Source organism: Xenopus tropicalis, chromosome 8 (assembly GCF_000004195.4).
Source record: "Xenopus tropicalis strain Nigerian chromosome 8, UCB_Xtro_10.0, whole genome shotgun sequence".
In the NCBI taxonomy this organism is placed as follows: Eukaryota; Metazoa; Chordata; class Amphibia; order Anura; family Pipidae; genus Xenopus; species Xenopus tropicalis.
In genome coordinates, this window is record NC_030684.2 from 92863588 (window position 1) to 92879051 (window position 15464).

At 38.9% G+C, this 15464-nt stretch overlaps 1 protein-coding gene across 1 annotated transcript in view; it reads left to right on the top strand.

The window, feature by feature from the left end:
• The first annotated feature begins 1216 nt into the window (after positions 1-1216).
• Positions 1217-15464, top strand: part of sos2 (SOS Ras/Rho guanine nucleotide exchange factor 2) — a 60051-nt gene continuing 45803 nt past the window's right edge. Inside the window, exon 1 of the mRNA XM_002938126.4 lies at positions 1217-1303. Within this exon, the coding sequence (XP_002938172.3) occupies positions 1217-1303 (87 nt within the window). The remainder of the gene's footprint in view (positions 1304-15464) is intronic.

Below are 15464 nucleotides of genomic sequence, written 5' to 3' on the forward strand. Positions count from 1 at the left end.
TGCCTCCCAAGAGCCAGGTAGAGAGGAAACTAGTGTTTTTGCTACAGTAACCCTACTATAGTTAAAATTAATAAGCTGCTGTGTAGCCATGGGGGCAGCCATTCAAAGGAGAAAATGTACAGGTTACAAAGTAGAAACGTCATGTAGAATAGAATGGGGGTTTATCTATCTGCTAAGTAAGCTGTGCCTTTTCTCCTTTGATTGGCTGCCCCCATGGCTATGCAGCAGCTTGGTTTATATAAACTATAGTAATATTTCAAATGCAAACACACCAGTGCAGGGCAACAGTACATTATATTGTAATTACTTTTATACACTTTCATTTTTGGTGTCACTGTTCCTTTAAGAATATGTAACTACATGTTTAATAATTTAAACAGAATGTTATTGCCAACCTGAAATGTTGGCCACCCCAAAGGCCAGACTCCCCCCAATATTCCAACGTAACTTTGTGCCCCCATTGCACTTTGTCCCGTTAGAGATCCAACTCTTTTTCTGTCTCAGACTTTCAAAAAATATCCAGTACCGCTTCCCAAAGATCCTACTCTGCCCTTTGCCCTCAGTGAAGAACGCCCCGCCTGGCTTCCACACCAACAGCACCCCGAATTCCCAAACCTCCCACTGTGGCTTTCCCCAGTGCCATTACTCCATGTATGCCCGGCCAGTCCCAAGCTTCTCACACTCCTTTTCCCTCTGCCCTTCACATCCCGCACACAAGCCGCGCAGCTCCTCCTTGCTCTTCCCTTTTCCAGGAGTCACCTCCCCTCCCGGGCCGGGCATGCTCTGTTGTAGCTGTGCAGGACAGGGGGAGGGCAGCACGGACTGAGATTTCAGGACAGACTCCCAGAGGAAGCTGGATCCCATCACAACAACTGGCAGGCGGCATCTCCCACTCTAACAGCAGTGCCGAGCATGAGTGCCCCGGGCACAGCTAGCTCTCCCCGCCCGGGGAATCTCAGCATCTTTCCCACCCTGTAAGCCGCAAGGGCCCTGCTAGCTGGGCGATGTATATGTGACCCAGGGGAATCTGCTGCACCTACGCCGAGGTGACATGCCGCCTAGACACGGCGTACCTCCGCAGGGATCCCGCTTTCAAGGTCCCCAGTGATTCCAGGACAGCAGACGGCGGCCTGTCACCTACGACAGACGCGGGCCGGGGCGACAAGCGAGCGGCCTTTGCTGAGCCGTAAGCTGCGGTTCCCATGAGGTTGGGATCATGCAGCCGTCCCCGCAGAATTACGACTTCTTCAGCGAAGAGAACGTAATGAAATGGAGGGCACTGTTCGTCCCGGCTCTGCGGAAGGTAAGTGGTCGGAAATGCAGCCAGCTGGTAGTTGAGGGTTGCTGGGAAAGCCAAGTTGTGGGAATGGGGGGAATCATGGCGCGGTGAAGGCTGTATTGGGGGGTGATGCCGTGGTACAGTGACAATAATAATAAAAATAAGCTAGCAGGGAACTGTGGTAGGAAGTGGAAACTGAAGTGGGATTCCTGTGAGGAACTCGGGGTAGGAATGATGGGAAGGAGAGGGGGCTACCTGCCTGGCTCATAGGAAGTGCGAGGGGCCCTAAACCAATCGATCCCAAACTTTGTTTACAAGCTCTTATTGGGTAACAACCAGCGTTCATTTGGTTTTATGTCAGGGCATGCTGGGAGAGAGCCAGTAAATAGCAACTAGGGACACAAAAGTGACAAAAGGCATACACAAGGGAGATAATGCAAGGTTATACCTTGTGATGGAATCCGTGTTAAAGGGGTTGGCCACCTTTCACATAATTTTCTTAGTACAGTTGGGTTCAGACAGTACACCAGCAATAACGTTTTTTTCAGGTGGTTTCACTTTTTTTTACCATTCTTATAAAATTAAAGTCTAAAACCTTCCTGTTTCTCTCTGTGGTGCTTCAACCTGGCAGCCCAGTAATCCAGGGTCGGCCTCTGAACTGTTACAATTTGCTACATTGGTTGATACATTTCTCAGCTGCATCTGTGCTATGTTACCCAGATATTGTATCCATTATTACAGCTGCTTTTAATGAAACTCAGGGATTGTGATTAGCAATGGCCCAAGCTAAGAAAAGTAGCAACTAATGCAGCAAATAAGAGAACAGTTTACAAAGTTGGAGACCCTCCCCATCAGAGCTGCTCCAGGGAGACATGAGAAAGTAAAAATGTAAACTACAGTAACTGAACTGAAAAGGTGAACTATCTAATGTGGTTACTGGAGAGAAATATATTTTCAGTTTCAATCAGCAGGGCCTTTCAACTTTTTTCCCCCAGTTATTACACCAGTACAGTTCCCAACAGGCTCTGATGGCTGAAAGTTGGCCAGTTGGTGCCTTTCTGACTCCTGATTTTTATGGGCTCCACACATAATCTCATTTGCCTGTACTTTTAGAAATTCTAATGAGCAGGACCTTCTTTGCCTTCTGTATTTGTATATATCGGCACCATATTTGTATTATGATATGTATACAGCCTTCTGCTATTGCATAAGGAATATGCTGGTGCATTATCCATATTGGTAATAATCAAAGGTGCTTGTAGTTGCCAATTGAATGCTGCTGCCCTCAGAGCTATTTATTTAGGAAAGTGTTGTATGACTGTTCCCTCCCATAGGTCTGCAAAGCACTGAAAGCATTAAACTTAAATGGCCTTCCACTCCCTGAGCACTGCTATAGGCCACATTTTCATCAGTATTTTTAGGTGGCTTTATTCCATTGAGTTTTTTTAATGACTGATTCATGTTGTAGAGGTTAATGTTTTGAAGTTGCAAATGAGTTTTTGATATCAAGTTGCTGCATCAGTTTGTTTTGCTGTCAGGTATAGGTGGCTGTAAAGGATTAGAGCACTGTTTATGTGGTTCCAAGCACCACCCCTTTTTTGTGGGGTAGTCAAGAAAATAAGGTTCAGTTCACAGTGTGACTGGAAATATCTGAGATGCCTGCAGGCTGCTCTGGCCTGTTAGTTGTGAATGCTCCTAGTGTGAATGTGTGTGTGGCATGCTCTCTGAAGTGCCACACAGGGATGGGTGTATTCTGCTATACAGTCAGTTCTGGCATATCTCCATGATGCACACTAAAGCCTTCCTGTTCAGTTCTTGGCTCTTAGATCTTTCTCACCTAACCTAGAGAAAAAAAAATGTCACTAGCACAAAAATCACATAGATCTAGCTTACGGAAAAGAGTTTTAGAAGGAATGTGACCAATGAAGTTGTTGCTTTGAGTTTTGAAGCATTCCGTGCTTGAACCACAGAGCAGAAGGATTTCCAAAGATTCTGACATTATGAATTAGGTGATGTTTAGCTGAATTTATTGCACGTTTGGCTGGAGACTGTGGCAGTGATTGAGGATGGGGATATTAAGCAGTCTGCGAATAAAAAGGGTGTAAACCAGACAGCACCTCAGTGTCCATTAATTGGAGTAAGATGCTGTTGGAATCCAGGGATATGATTTTATGGTTGCTTTATTTAAAAAGACAAAATATGGTAGAAAACAACATCTGTGGCATTGCTATTAAAAACAACCTGCCTACCAGAATTTTTAGTCAGAACCGCAAACCCAAAGGCATGCATGTCTTGCAGATAATTTATTTACGCCAGAAGTAGAAACCATCTCTACGTGTAGCAGGAGATATGTTTAAATGGCACTTATAAAGGGTAATGTCACACATGGGTACTTTTACATTGATTTGACATTGCGGTACCTTTTTGATCTCGGGCTGATGCCAGCTGTGCTTGCAATGATTCACTTTTCGCTAATGAATTACTTTGTGTGAGTTATTCCATCTCTTGGCTAATAGCACACTAGTCTAACGGAATTGGCTGGGTTTTACAAGTGATAGGTGAATGTACCTCTACAGATTGTGCCAGATAGTCTCAGTTTGCAGATACATTTTCTTCTCCTTTGATTAACAGAGGTCCTAAATCTCCGTTCGCCAGGAAACTGTTTTCTATTTAGATTGTTAACACATGCGTGGCATTGAGCCAAACATACATAGTTTTGGCCAAATACATCCCTTCTCTCTAAAAAAAAAAATTAAATAAAAATCATAAACATCCAAACCATCATTTGCATATTAAAACTTGAGAAAGAAATTGCTGTTTATGAACAACAAATTGTTGTGTTTTTTGGTCTGATTTCATTGGAGCCTTGTTGAAAGTGCTGGTTTCACATGCATAGGTCTGACTGGCATAATGCAAACTGATACAGACCTAGAACTCAAATGTATTCTGCCTTTACAATCATGTACACATTAATATTTCTGTCATACTGATAAACTAAAGGGATGCCTAATTGTTTCCTCTAATAAATCTAGTTTAATCACCTCAAAAAAAAAAAGTGCTGGTTTCATCCGAATCCCTTATTAAACCTTCATTTTAGAGCTTCACTAGTAAATATTAGCATGAGTTGGTCAAATTAACTGTTGTGGCTACTTGACTTCCCAAAATTTTACAAGCAAAATGCAAGTTCCTGGTAATATGTATGTATGTATACAAAGTACGCCTTTTTAAAGGAGAACTAAACTGCAGTTTAACTCCTTTCCTCCCAACATTATTGCCCCTCAGTAGCATATGTTTGTTACCTCTTTAGTATATGAAATTAATTCTTGTTTGATTAGAACTCACTTGTTCAGATTGTGAACTGTCTGTGAAAAAACAGGAAACTACATGGCCCATCTCATATATCCAATCAGTTAATTGGTTAAATGTACCCTAATTAATATGCTAGTTGTTATTTTAGCATATGACAAGAACCTTGAGCTTAGGTATATATATATATATATATATATATATATATATATATATATATATATATATATATATATATATATATATATATATTACAAATATATGAGGTTCCTTTTTAATTCACAGAAATGTTAGGAACGCTTGTAAATAAGGAGTGCTCTGAATTTTTTGCAGTTCTTCACTTCACAGCCAGTGTAATGTTTGCCTTGTAAAAAAACAGACTGGTACTGCTTTGTTTAGTCATGTAAACACTTACATTGACCAAGGAGCTATATAAAGCTGGCAGAGAAAGGTCATTAATGACGCTGACACTTGCGCAGGACATTCAAGTTTGGAGACAGAGCATGCTCAGGCTGCTAGCGATTGACAGCTGTGCACGCCATGGATACACAGGTAATAGGTAGAAACCACAACTAGTTGTGTTGTTAGTTCAAGGGAAGAAGAAAACAGTTTTGAATAAGAGTACACTGCTGCCTTTAGTTGCCCTTTAATTTGTAGTATGTTAGTGTGCACTATTAATATGCGTAAATCAGATCCCATGAAGTTAGAAACCTTGATTATGTCCAGTTACCAGGTAAGGTGGCTTAAACAATGCTGCTCTGACAAAGTACATTTTTTTTCATCAAATATCTGGAACTAAAAGAATGTTAGACTGTTTCTTGCTCTTACAATTATGCTGTCTCAATTTCAGAAAACACATGCAGAAAGTTCTGAAACTCAGCAATTATATGTCCCATTCTGTTGTAATTAAATGATCTATTTGTTGTTTTTGGCTGACTTGCTCTTTCACTGTAATAAGACAGTACCTTGTAGTTGTTTTTTTAATATTCAAATGTTTGACCTTACCTCTAAGTAGAAGTAATAGGGCATATTTTCCTAGAAAGGTCAATATTTCTATTTTCAATTTTTTTTCTTCATTTCATTTAGGCATGTTTTTTTTCTGGTTAAAGGGGTGGTTCGCCTTCACGTTAACTTTCAGTATGCTATAGAATTGCCTATTCTTAGCAACATTTCAGTCTGTCTTCATTTTTTATTTGTTTATTAATTATTTGCCTTTCCTTCAAGCTTTCAAGTGGGGATCGCTGACCCCTGCAAGCAAAAAACTATTTATCTGATAGGATACCTTTTATTAGTTATATTTTTATTTAGGCCCTCCTATATTTATGTTTCTCTTCTTAACCACTGCCTGGTTGCTTGGTTAAATTGAACGCTAGCAATCAGATAGCTGCTGAAATTCCTAACTGGAGAGCTGCTGAACAAAAAGCTAAATATATATATATATATATATATATATATATATATATATATATATACCGTGTTTCCCCGAAAATAAGACACTGTCTTATATTTTTTTAAGCTCCAAAATATGCACTAGGTCTTATTTTCAGGGGATGTCTTATTTTTCCATGAGGAAGAATACAGTACACATTTATTCCATCGTATAGGTGGGTGTCTTATTTTCGGGGGGTGCCTTATTTTCCGAGGGGGGTGAAAAATCGGGGGGGTCCCTTACTTTCGGAGGATGTCCTATTTTTGGGAAATAAGGGTGTATATATATATATATATATATATATATATATATATATATATATATATATATATATATATATATATATATATATATATATATATATATACAGAAACTATATCCAAGTAGTTTCTGATGCTGTCTGTCTTTAGAAGTTGTGCTTCAGTAGGAAGAGATGTGCCTGAGTCTGACTGTAGTATGCCTGATGCTAGTACAGAAGTTGATCCAGTCCAAACCCAAAGAAGTTATCGGTTCACAGTGTATGTATGTGTGTGTTTAATGATCACTCTTCCACGGGATGAGTGATCATTAAAGTAGTGGGCTCTAACTATGATTAGACTTACAGGAACAGTGTAAAAATGAAACTGGGTAAAATAGATAGACTGCACAAAATAAAAAATGTTTCCAATATAGTTAATTAGCCAAAAATGTAATGTACAAAGGCTGGATTGAGGAGATGTCTAACATAATGGCCATAACATTTCCTTCTTTATAGCTCTCTAAGCTGTTAGCAGTCAGTGACCAATCAATGACTTGAGGGGGGTAAATGGGACATAACTGTTCGGTAAGTTTGCATTTGAATCTGACCTGTGTGCTCACAAACTAACTGTACAGTTATGTCCCATGTGGCCCCCCCCCTAAAGTCACTGACTAAGAGGTCAAAGAGCTGAAAGAAGGAAGAAATATTCTGGCTATCACTCCATTTTATATATTTGTAAAATAGTTAGGCAAAAATGCCGATCTAATATGCATCATCAAACAAACAACAGAGGTGATTGCAGAAAGAAGGTGGTACTCCTCCCAATGCATGCACTAAAAGGGGCTATGACTTTATCAGAAGTAAGAAATTGTTTTCACACATCAGTATACTATTTTTATATTGTCATTAGTGCTTCATTATTTATTTAAGACTTGCAAGAACAAGAGGAAGTTAACTTTACCTGAACTTAATTCTGATAAACCCCAACTATCAATGGGTACAGCTTGTCTGGGAGAGCTTCAGTGCATTAAATGATTTTTGAAGCTCTGAATATTTAGTTATACTCTTGACTGAACTGCAGCGTGGCAAATCACTTCATAGAGTGGTCTAAATTGTCAGTGAGCCCCACCTCTGTAGCATCTAGTGGTATATTGCTAAGGGCCACAGTCCACCACGTTTACTGTAGCACTGTGCTTCATTCTAACATTTGTCTCTAGATGTATCCCTTAAAGGAACAGTAACACCAAAAAATGAAAGAGCTTTAAAGTAATAAAAATATAATGCACTGTTGCCCTGCACTGGTAAAACTGGTGTGTTTGCTTCAGTAACACTACTATAATTTATATAATAAGCTGCTGTGTAGCCACGGGGGCAGCCATTCAAGCTGGAGAAAAGGCACAGGTTACATAGCAGATAACAGATAAGTTCTGTAGAATACAATAGTGTTTTATCTGTTATCTGCTATGTGCCTGTGCCTTTTCTCCTTTGAATGGCTGCCTCCATGGCTACATAAATTATAGTAGACTTTCTGAAGTAAACACACAACTTTTACCATTGCAGGGCAGCAGCACATTATATTTTAGTTACTTTTATACACTTTCATTTTTTGGTGTTACTGTTCCTTTAAATTTAGAATGGTTAGTTCCCTCTTATTAGAGTGCAATTTAATACATCTACATACAACCAGTAAACAAGTTTGAAATTACCAGTGAAAAATAATCATACAGTGATTGATATTTCTCTTGGAAAGTAATAGGCTTTCAGGCATGACACAAAGGCTCCTCTTTACTCTGCTAATCAGAAATAAGGGAAGTTGCAGAAAGAACTGTTAGCCTGACAGATTGATGTCTGTTCTGTAGTACTAGTACAGTTGAGCACACCTATATATTTCTGAAAGTATCAATAGTTAATCATGTGCAGGCAGTTTGTCAGTCTGTTTTTAAACTGAAGCATAGGCTTTTTCTTAATTAAATGAGCACCACCCATTTATTTAATTAGATCTATATTTTCTGTTTAGAGACTCACTGCAGATGTTAAAGGGGAGGGGGTAGGTTAATATATATATAAAATATATATATGGGCTCCATGGAAAAATGAGCTTCTTGCTGACATCAGCAGTAAATTGCTAAGGCTACAACTAGACTCACACACACTCATATACTGTATTTTAGTATCTATACTGTTTGCTCTGCTGCTAGTGAATGGCAGGTAAAAGCCTTTTTGGTTTGTACTGACGCTGAAAATAGATGACATGTTAGGGCCTTAAGGTGTTTTGACAGTTTAAATTAATATTGCATTGAACAATGAGCAAGCAAATGAACTCCTGTAAACTCTGAAAAAGGTGGGACAGACCTAGAGTATTGTGGCTACAGGAGCTGAACACCTGTGCGCTTTTCTATTTGAACTATTTTGTCTTTGTGTGTGTATTTAAGTTGTGTATGTGTGTATATGTATGCATATAACACATATGAGATATATATGCACAGGTATGGGATCCCTTATCCAAAAATACATTATCCAGAATGTTCCGAATTACGGAAAGGCCATCCATTATAAGCAAATAATTATAATTGTTTAAAAATGATTTCCTTTTTCTCTGTAATAAAAAAACAGTACCTTTTACTTGATCCCAACTAAGATATAATTAATCCTTATTGGAGATAAAACAAGTCTATTGGGTTATGGAGATCAAATTACGGACAGATCCCTTATCTGGTCCCGAGCATTCTGGATAACAGGTGCCATACCTGTGTGTGTGTGTGTGTGTGTGTGTGTGGACGGACCAACACTCTCTTTACTTATTCTTTGCCGGTAAGTTTGTAGTATTGTCCATGGCCTTGGCTGGTATTTTACCGGTTAGGCTGATGGAATACTAGCCAGGAGGCAATTATAGTCTTACCATACTTAAATTAGACTTTAAAGATTAATATGTACACTAAAATGTACATATACATGGTGCTGGCAGTAAGGTCTTTAAGCTGTTTTTAAAGGAACAGTAACACCAAAAAATGTATATATATATATATTTTTTTTTTTAATAAACTTTTATTCAAGATTTCAAAAAACAGTGTATACAAAGATGCGATATATTGAAAAGATTATGTTGCAACATGTTTTCACAAAACATTCTTATGTTTAGTAACCGATCTTTATATCTGCGTCTTTTTGTCGATAAGATGTTCACTGGAAGGCTGGATTCTTTCCTTTCTTAGGTTCCAGACCTATCCTGTCCTTTGTTACTTTTTAACATGCAGTGTAGCAAATATTACGTTCGGTAATGTTCGTAACCGTTCATTTTACAGTTCTATATTTGTATCCATAGAAATCTTCCAAGTTTCTTAAAGATATAACAAAAATATATGGCAACTCATAACTTGTAAAAGTTTAGCACATTTACAACCTTAATGAATTTAACAAATTTAACAAGTGGTGCCTCCTTTTCCCTCTCCTCCTTTATTTCCCTGGTACAGTAACATAAACAGTTCCTATCATAACAGTTTGTTTTCAGATATAGTCTTGATTTTCCCTAGATTATTAATTGGTAAAGATGGTTGAGTTTACTCTCGAGTTTTGGAAGTTAGTTCTTCCTCTTTGGATATACTTTATCCTTATTTACCTTAGTCAGTTGAAGAGGAGGGCATGGTTCCCACTGGGTGGTGCTATATAGTTTAGCCATGGTTCCCATATTTTTTTAATTGTGTTTGCTTATCGTTGAGGATACTTGTAAGTTTCTCATTCACTAGTATCCAGTTTATTTTATGTTTAAATTGTTGTATTGGCAGAAGCGGGGATTTCCACGATTTAGCAATGGTCAGCTTAGCTGCTATAAAAATTTGAGTGATAAGAATTCTTGTATATCTGTTTATATTTGGGATTCTGGTTCCTATCAAGGCTTGTTCTGGTGATTTACGTAGATTTATCTCAGTTACTGAGAAGATTAACTCATAAACTCTGCTCCAGAAGCGTTGGACTCTGGGACATTTCCACCAGATATGATAAACCGTGCCCTCCCCTCCACAGCCTCTGAAGCATAGGGGACTATAAGAATTATTTATCTTGTGCAATCTTGTGGGGACCAGATACCATCTTAGCAGGACGTTATATCCTGCTTCCAGCAGGGATGTATTAATTGAACTGTCCAGGTCTCCTCGTCTAGTGGGTGACCCAGGTCACCCTCCCAAGCTTTTATATAGGGTAAGTTGTATTGGGAGTATGCCTCTAGTAATATTTGGTAGAGTCTTGAAAGAACTCCTCTGGAATAAGGATATGCTATACATATAGTTTCCAAATACGAAGATGGTGGGGTGTTAGGTTCTTTATGTTTTGATTTCAGATAGTGTAATACTTGGTGGTACCGGAACCTTTCCCCCGGGGGTGCCAAGTATAGTTGTTGAAATCTCTCCCACTTCAATGGGCCTAGAAGGCCGTACATATGTTTTAGACATTTTACACCTTTATTTTCCCACCATTGAAACGCTTTTCCCTCCAGGCCTGGGGGGAACTCTGGATTACCCAGCAATGGGGATGCTGGGAGATGGGATGATAGCAGTTTTGTCTTGTGTTTTATCTGATCCCAAATATTCAGAGCCTGTTCCAGCATTGGGGTAAGAACATTGGGTCTGGAGACATATGGTAACCATGGGATGGCTGCTAATTTAGTAGGTAAGATCTCAGCTTCCTCCATCATTATCCATTTTGGAGGTGGGTCTGCAAATAGTAGTGGAATGATGGACAGCTGGGCTGCTTGATAGTATTTCCCAAAGTCTGGGACTCCTAAACCTCCTTTTAGTCTAGATGTTAGCAGATGTTAGCAGATGTTAGTTGCTTTAGATACCCTGGGGGGTTTGGAGTTCCATATAAATTTCATCACCGCTTTTTGTAGCCTATCTATGTCTGACTTAGGGATATGTATTGGTAAGGTTCTGAAATAATACAAGACTTTAGGCAATATTGTCATTCGGACTGCATGGATACGGCCTATCCATGATATCTCGTATTTGGACCAATTCTCTAGTGTTTCTGTGACTACTTTCCAGAGAGAGGGGTAGTTATTTTTGTACAAGTCTTGTATAGTGGGGGTTATGTTAATTCCCAAATATTTAAGGTGATGTTTGCCATTGAAAGTCAAAATTTAGTTTAAGGAGTTTAACCATTGGTAGTGGGAGGTTAATGTTCAAAGCGTAGTTAATGTTAAGACCAGATAGTTCTGTGAATTTATTGGAGATGTTAATTAAATTAGGTAGTGTGGTGAGCGGCTTTGTAATTAACATAAGGATATCGTCCGCGAATAGACATAGTTTATGTTGTAAAAAATGTATATATTTTAAAGAAATTAAACTATAATGTACTGCTGCCCTGCACTGGTAAAAGTTTGCTTCAGAAACATTACTAGAGTTTATATAAACCCTGCTGTGTAGCCATGGGGGCAGCCATTCAAAAGAAGAAAAGGCACATGTTATATAGCAGCTAACAGATAAACCCTGTAGAATACAATAGTGTCTTCTCTGTTATCTGCTATGTAACCTGTGCCTTTTCTCCTTTTTTCCAGTTTCATTGGCTGCCCCCATGACTACACAGCAGCTTATTTATATAAACTAGTGTTCCTGAAGCAAACACCCCAGATTTACTGTTCCTTTAAGGTTATTGAGCACAGAGTGGTTTCACTGTATGTTGAACCATGGCAGAACTTATGCATCTTTATGTGCAAGCTGTTGCTTGAAAAAATAGTGACATCAGTCTCATTTGATAAAGTGCAAAAATCAGCACAGTTCCACAAATTATGTGATATCTGATCTCTGTCTGATACTTAAGTGCAAAAAAAAAAAAAGAGAACTCGAATGTAAAACTTTGCCATCTAAAAAAAAGCTTGCGAGTTTATATAGAAATTAATTTTTGAGTTAATGAGTTGTCATAGGCAAATAAAGCCATATTTTCCATTTGAGATATTAGAGTTTTTTCGAGTTTTGTTCAAGTATGTAAACTCAAAAATTTGAGGTATTCAAGTTTTTTTTTTATCAAACAAGTTTACCAACAATATCTGCAAAATTCTGCACAAGTTAGTAAATGTCAAGCAAATGTGCCCAAGTTGTACCTGTGACTTAGGTTACATGTTTGTGGGCACAGTCATGGGTGCAAGGTGCAGTATGCAATATGCAAAGGGAGCCCTAGACTTATATATGGTCAATGGCATGCTCTTCTTTGCCTCCTTTCCTGTTTATATTAATTGATGTAATCAGCGATCGAACGATGACTCCTCCCCCAAGACGTAGCGTACGTAAGCATTCACGCTGCACTTACGCATCCCCTGGCTTCCTCGAGGTCCACCAGAAATCCACGGGGGATCGACTGGTGGACCACGATTGATGTCTTGGCCACCCCTGATGTAATAGGTACCTTGGTTCAAGAAAACGTGACTGCCATTTTTTAAATGTAAAATGTTTTTGTATGCACATGTTTGAGCATAAGTTTGCCCCTAGCTCTTTTCTTAAAGTAAATAAGGCCCCTGTGTGTTTATACTGCCATAAAAAATGGATATATGGTTAATAAAAGTCTTTGTAAAAGGGTAAATGTAGGTCTGAATGGGTCACTTGAGTGGTAAATAGGTCTAGGGTCTTCATACCTAGAATTCCCCTGATGTTTGACACAGCAGCTAATTCCCTGGCCTAGAGTCAGTCCTTCATGGCATCTGCGGTTTGGGATTGACTTTGACCATATTTTAGGATTGTGCTTCTGGTAGTGATCTCATTGAATCCTTTTAGCTGTGTGTTTCTGAACATAGCTATTATTAGCTCTGTTTCATGCTAACACAGCACCTTTACCTCTAAAATGAAAATGCAACTTTAAACCCCTCATGCTGTGTTCTCTGCAAGCTCTTATGTCACTCTCACTGCTGCAAACACTAATCAATTGACCCTGTGGTCTTCTCTCAGCTACTGACTACATCTCTCACAAAGTGCCCTGAAAATGAGCTGCAGCCAGTAAGTGAGGCTCAGATTACAAGCTATTCTTGTCCTCTTGAAACTATAAGAAGCATAGTATTACAAGCCCATAAGGTATGCTCTGGCACAGTGAGATAGATTATGCCTTTCAGTTCTCATTTGGTATTTTCATTGTTAAAAGTACAGTTTCAGAACACCAGAGGAAGTAACCTTCAGTCAGTGGTTTTTATTTTTGGTTTACAACCGATGTCTGAAATTAGCTCATAATTGCTCCCCTTAGCTCACAGTAAGGTTCTCAGGATTGTCTGAGACCAAAATGGGTAGTCTCCCCAAAATTCTCAACCTGTGTGAGTAACAGTAAACAGTAAACAGTAAAGTCAATCAAATTGCCTGGGTGCAGTCCATACAAATTATCTAGACCAAAATGTAGATTCTGATAGATTGTTATTTTCCTTATATGAATTTATGCCTTCATAGCAATTGGCGGGGTTAGTTTCCTAGCCTAAGATACTTTGAATCTATTGACAATTTGTACTATGGGCATATGTATGCTCCTATGGCCCTACCGATGTTTGATCTTCTCAGTTCCCTTCACTACTATTATGTTTGAACCCTTATCTATATTTTGGCTGTAGGTGAAGTTCTTCAGATACATGTTATTCGATATGCAAGGCGTTAATTTTTTTTAATTTGATTTGTCTTTTGTCACAATCACGCTGTTTCCTCCTCTTACGTGGAGTGGTGACATTTACATTTTCACCGGCACTTTTCACATTTTTACTCTTTCACTGGTACTTGCTGTCTGTCTCTCATTGGTACTAGTAACCTGTCTCTTAGTTGATTTTTACCTTTTCTTTTTCGCGTTCCATCTGTGACTCCGACCAGTCTGTTTTTCGTTTATGAATTAAATTATATATATAATATAATATTTTCTAATTGCCCCTTCAAGTTCTGCCATACCTTCTACAGCTAATTGTACAGATGGTGACAAAATTGGAACACCGGGTTTGTTTATGTCCTGCCATAAGAATCAGGTACAATTTCCACCCAGGTGAACCAGTCTGCATACGAAACCCCGCTGTGCTTGGAACATGTGGTGACATAATCGGAACACAGTGTTGGCCAATGTCCTGCGGTCAGGTACAAGTGCCACTCATGTGAACCAGTCCCCATGTCCCTAATTCTACCACATCTTAAGTGTTTAATTTAACAAGGCAAAACCTTGGGAACATGCCTAAGCTCCGTTGTGACACTATGCCCAGTTAGGCTCTGAGCTTATGTCCTCATGTGAGTTTTTTAAAATATTTGCGGTGTACATCTACGGTGGGATGAAGCATCGATTCCCATGACCGCCCCGAGGGGTATACATGAATTTTCGTTAAATCAACAGGCTTGTCCCTTTCTCTGGGATGCCTATGTTCACCATCACAGGGGTCCGTGGTGCTTTCTCACTTTGGCATTTATTTAAATAAGCTGCACCCTGATGAACTTTTTCCCGTTCTATTTTTTAAATTCCTCTCATATATTAATTCTTTATGTTTAATTGGTCTCCTCGATCCAGTTTCCCGGTGCTGGTCTTGACGCGAAGTATGACGCTCTATTCTTATCTGTCTCTATACAGCACCAGTCACGTTATTACGCTCTTCCAGGGTACACCTCTTGATCCTGACAGGTTGACTTACCTCTTAGCCCTCTAATGTTTTACCTTTGATTTTCCTGTTCACTGTTCTTTTATCAAGGTTCTGAATATTCGATTTTACGGCTATGCTGTTCGTTTTTCATTATTTGGTTTTTATATATATATTTTTGTAACCTGGGGTATAGCTCAAATAGAATAAGGGAGGTGCATAATGGGCTTTTTTTTTCTCCCTTATTAATATAACTCGAATAGGTTTTGAAATAACAGTGGCATATCTTCCATTATACATATATTAGTGTGGCTTTACTACTTGCTGGTACTATGAACATTGCGCTACATGGTTCGATTTGTAACAAATCACGTTTGCTACATATGATGTAACATTGTGCATTGTGCGAAACATATGCTCGCTACATGTCGTATAACATTGGGGATTATGCAAAACAAATTACGCCTGCTACATTTGGTGTTACAATGTTTATTGTAAGATTATGACACCCGTGTTCTTCCATTTTAGTGCACCAGGTTCAATTTTTATATCATCGTTGAGGGTTACATTCTTTGGTTATCTATACCACCGATTTGTTTACTTCCTTGGGTTACGTCACTTACCTTCTTACCTCCACCTCTAGGGT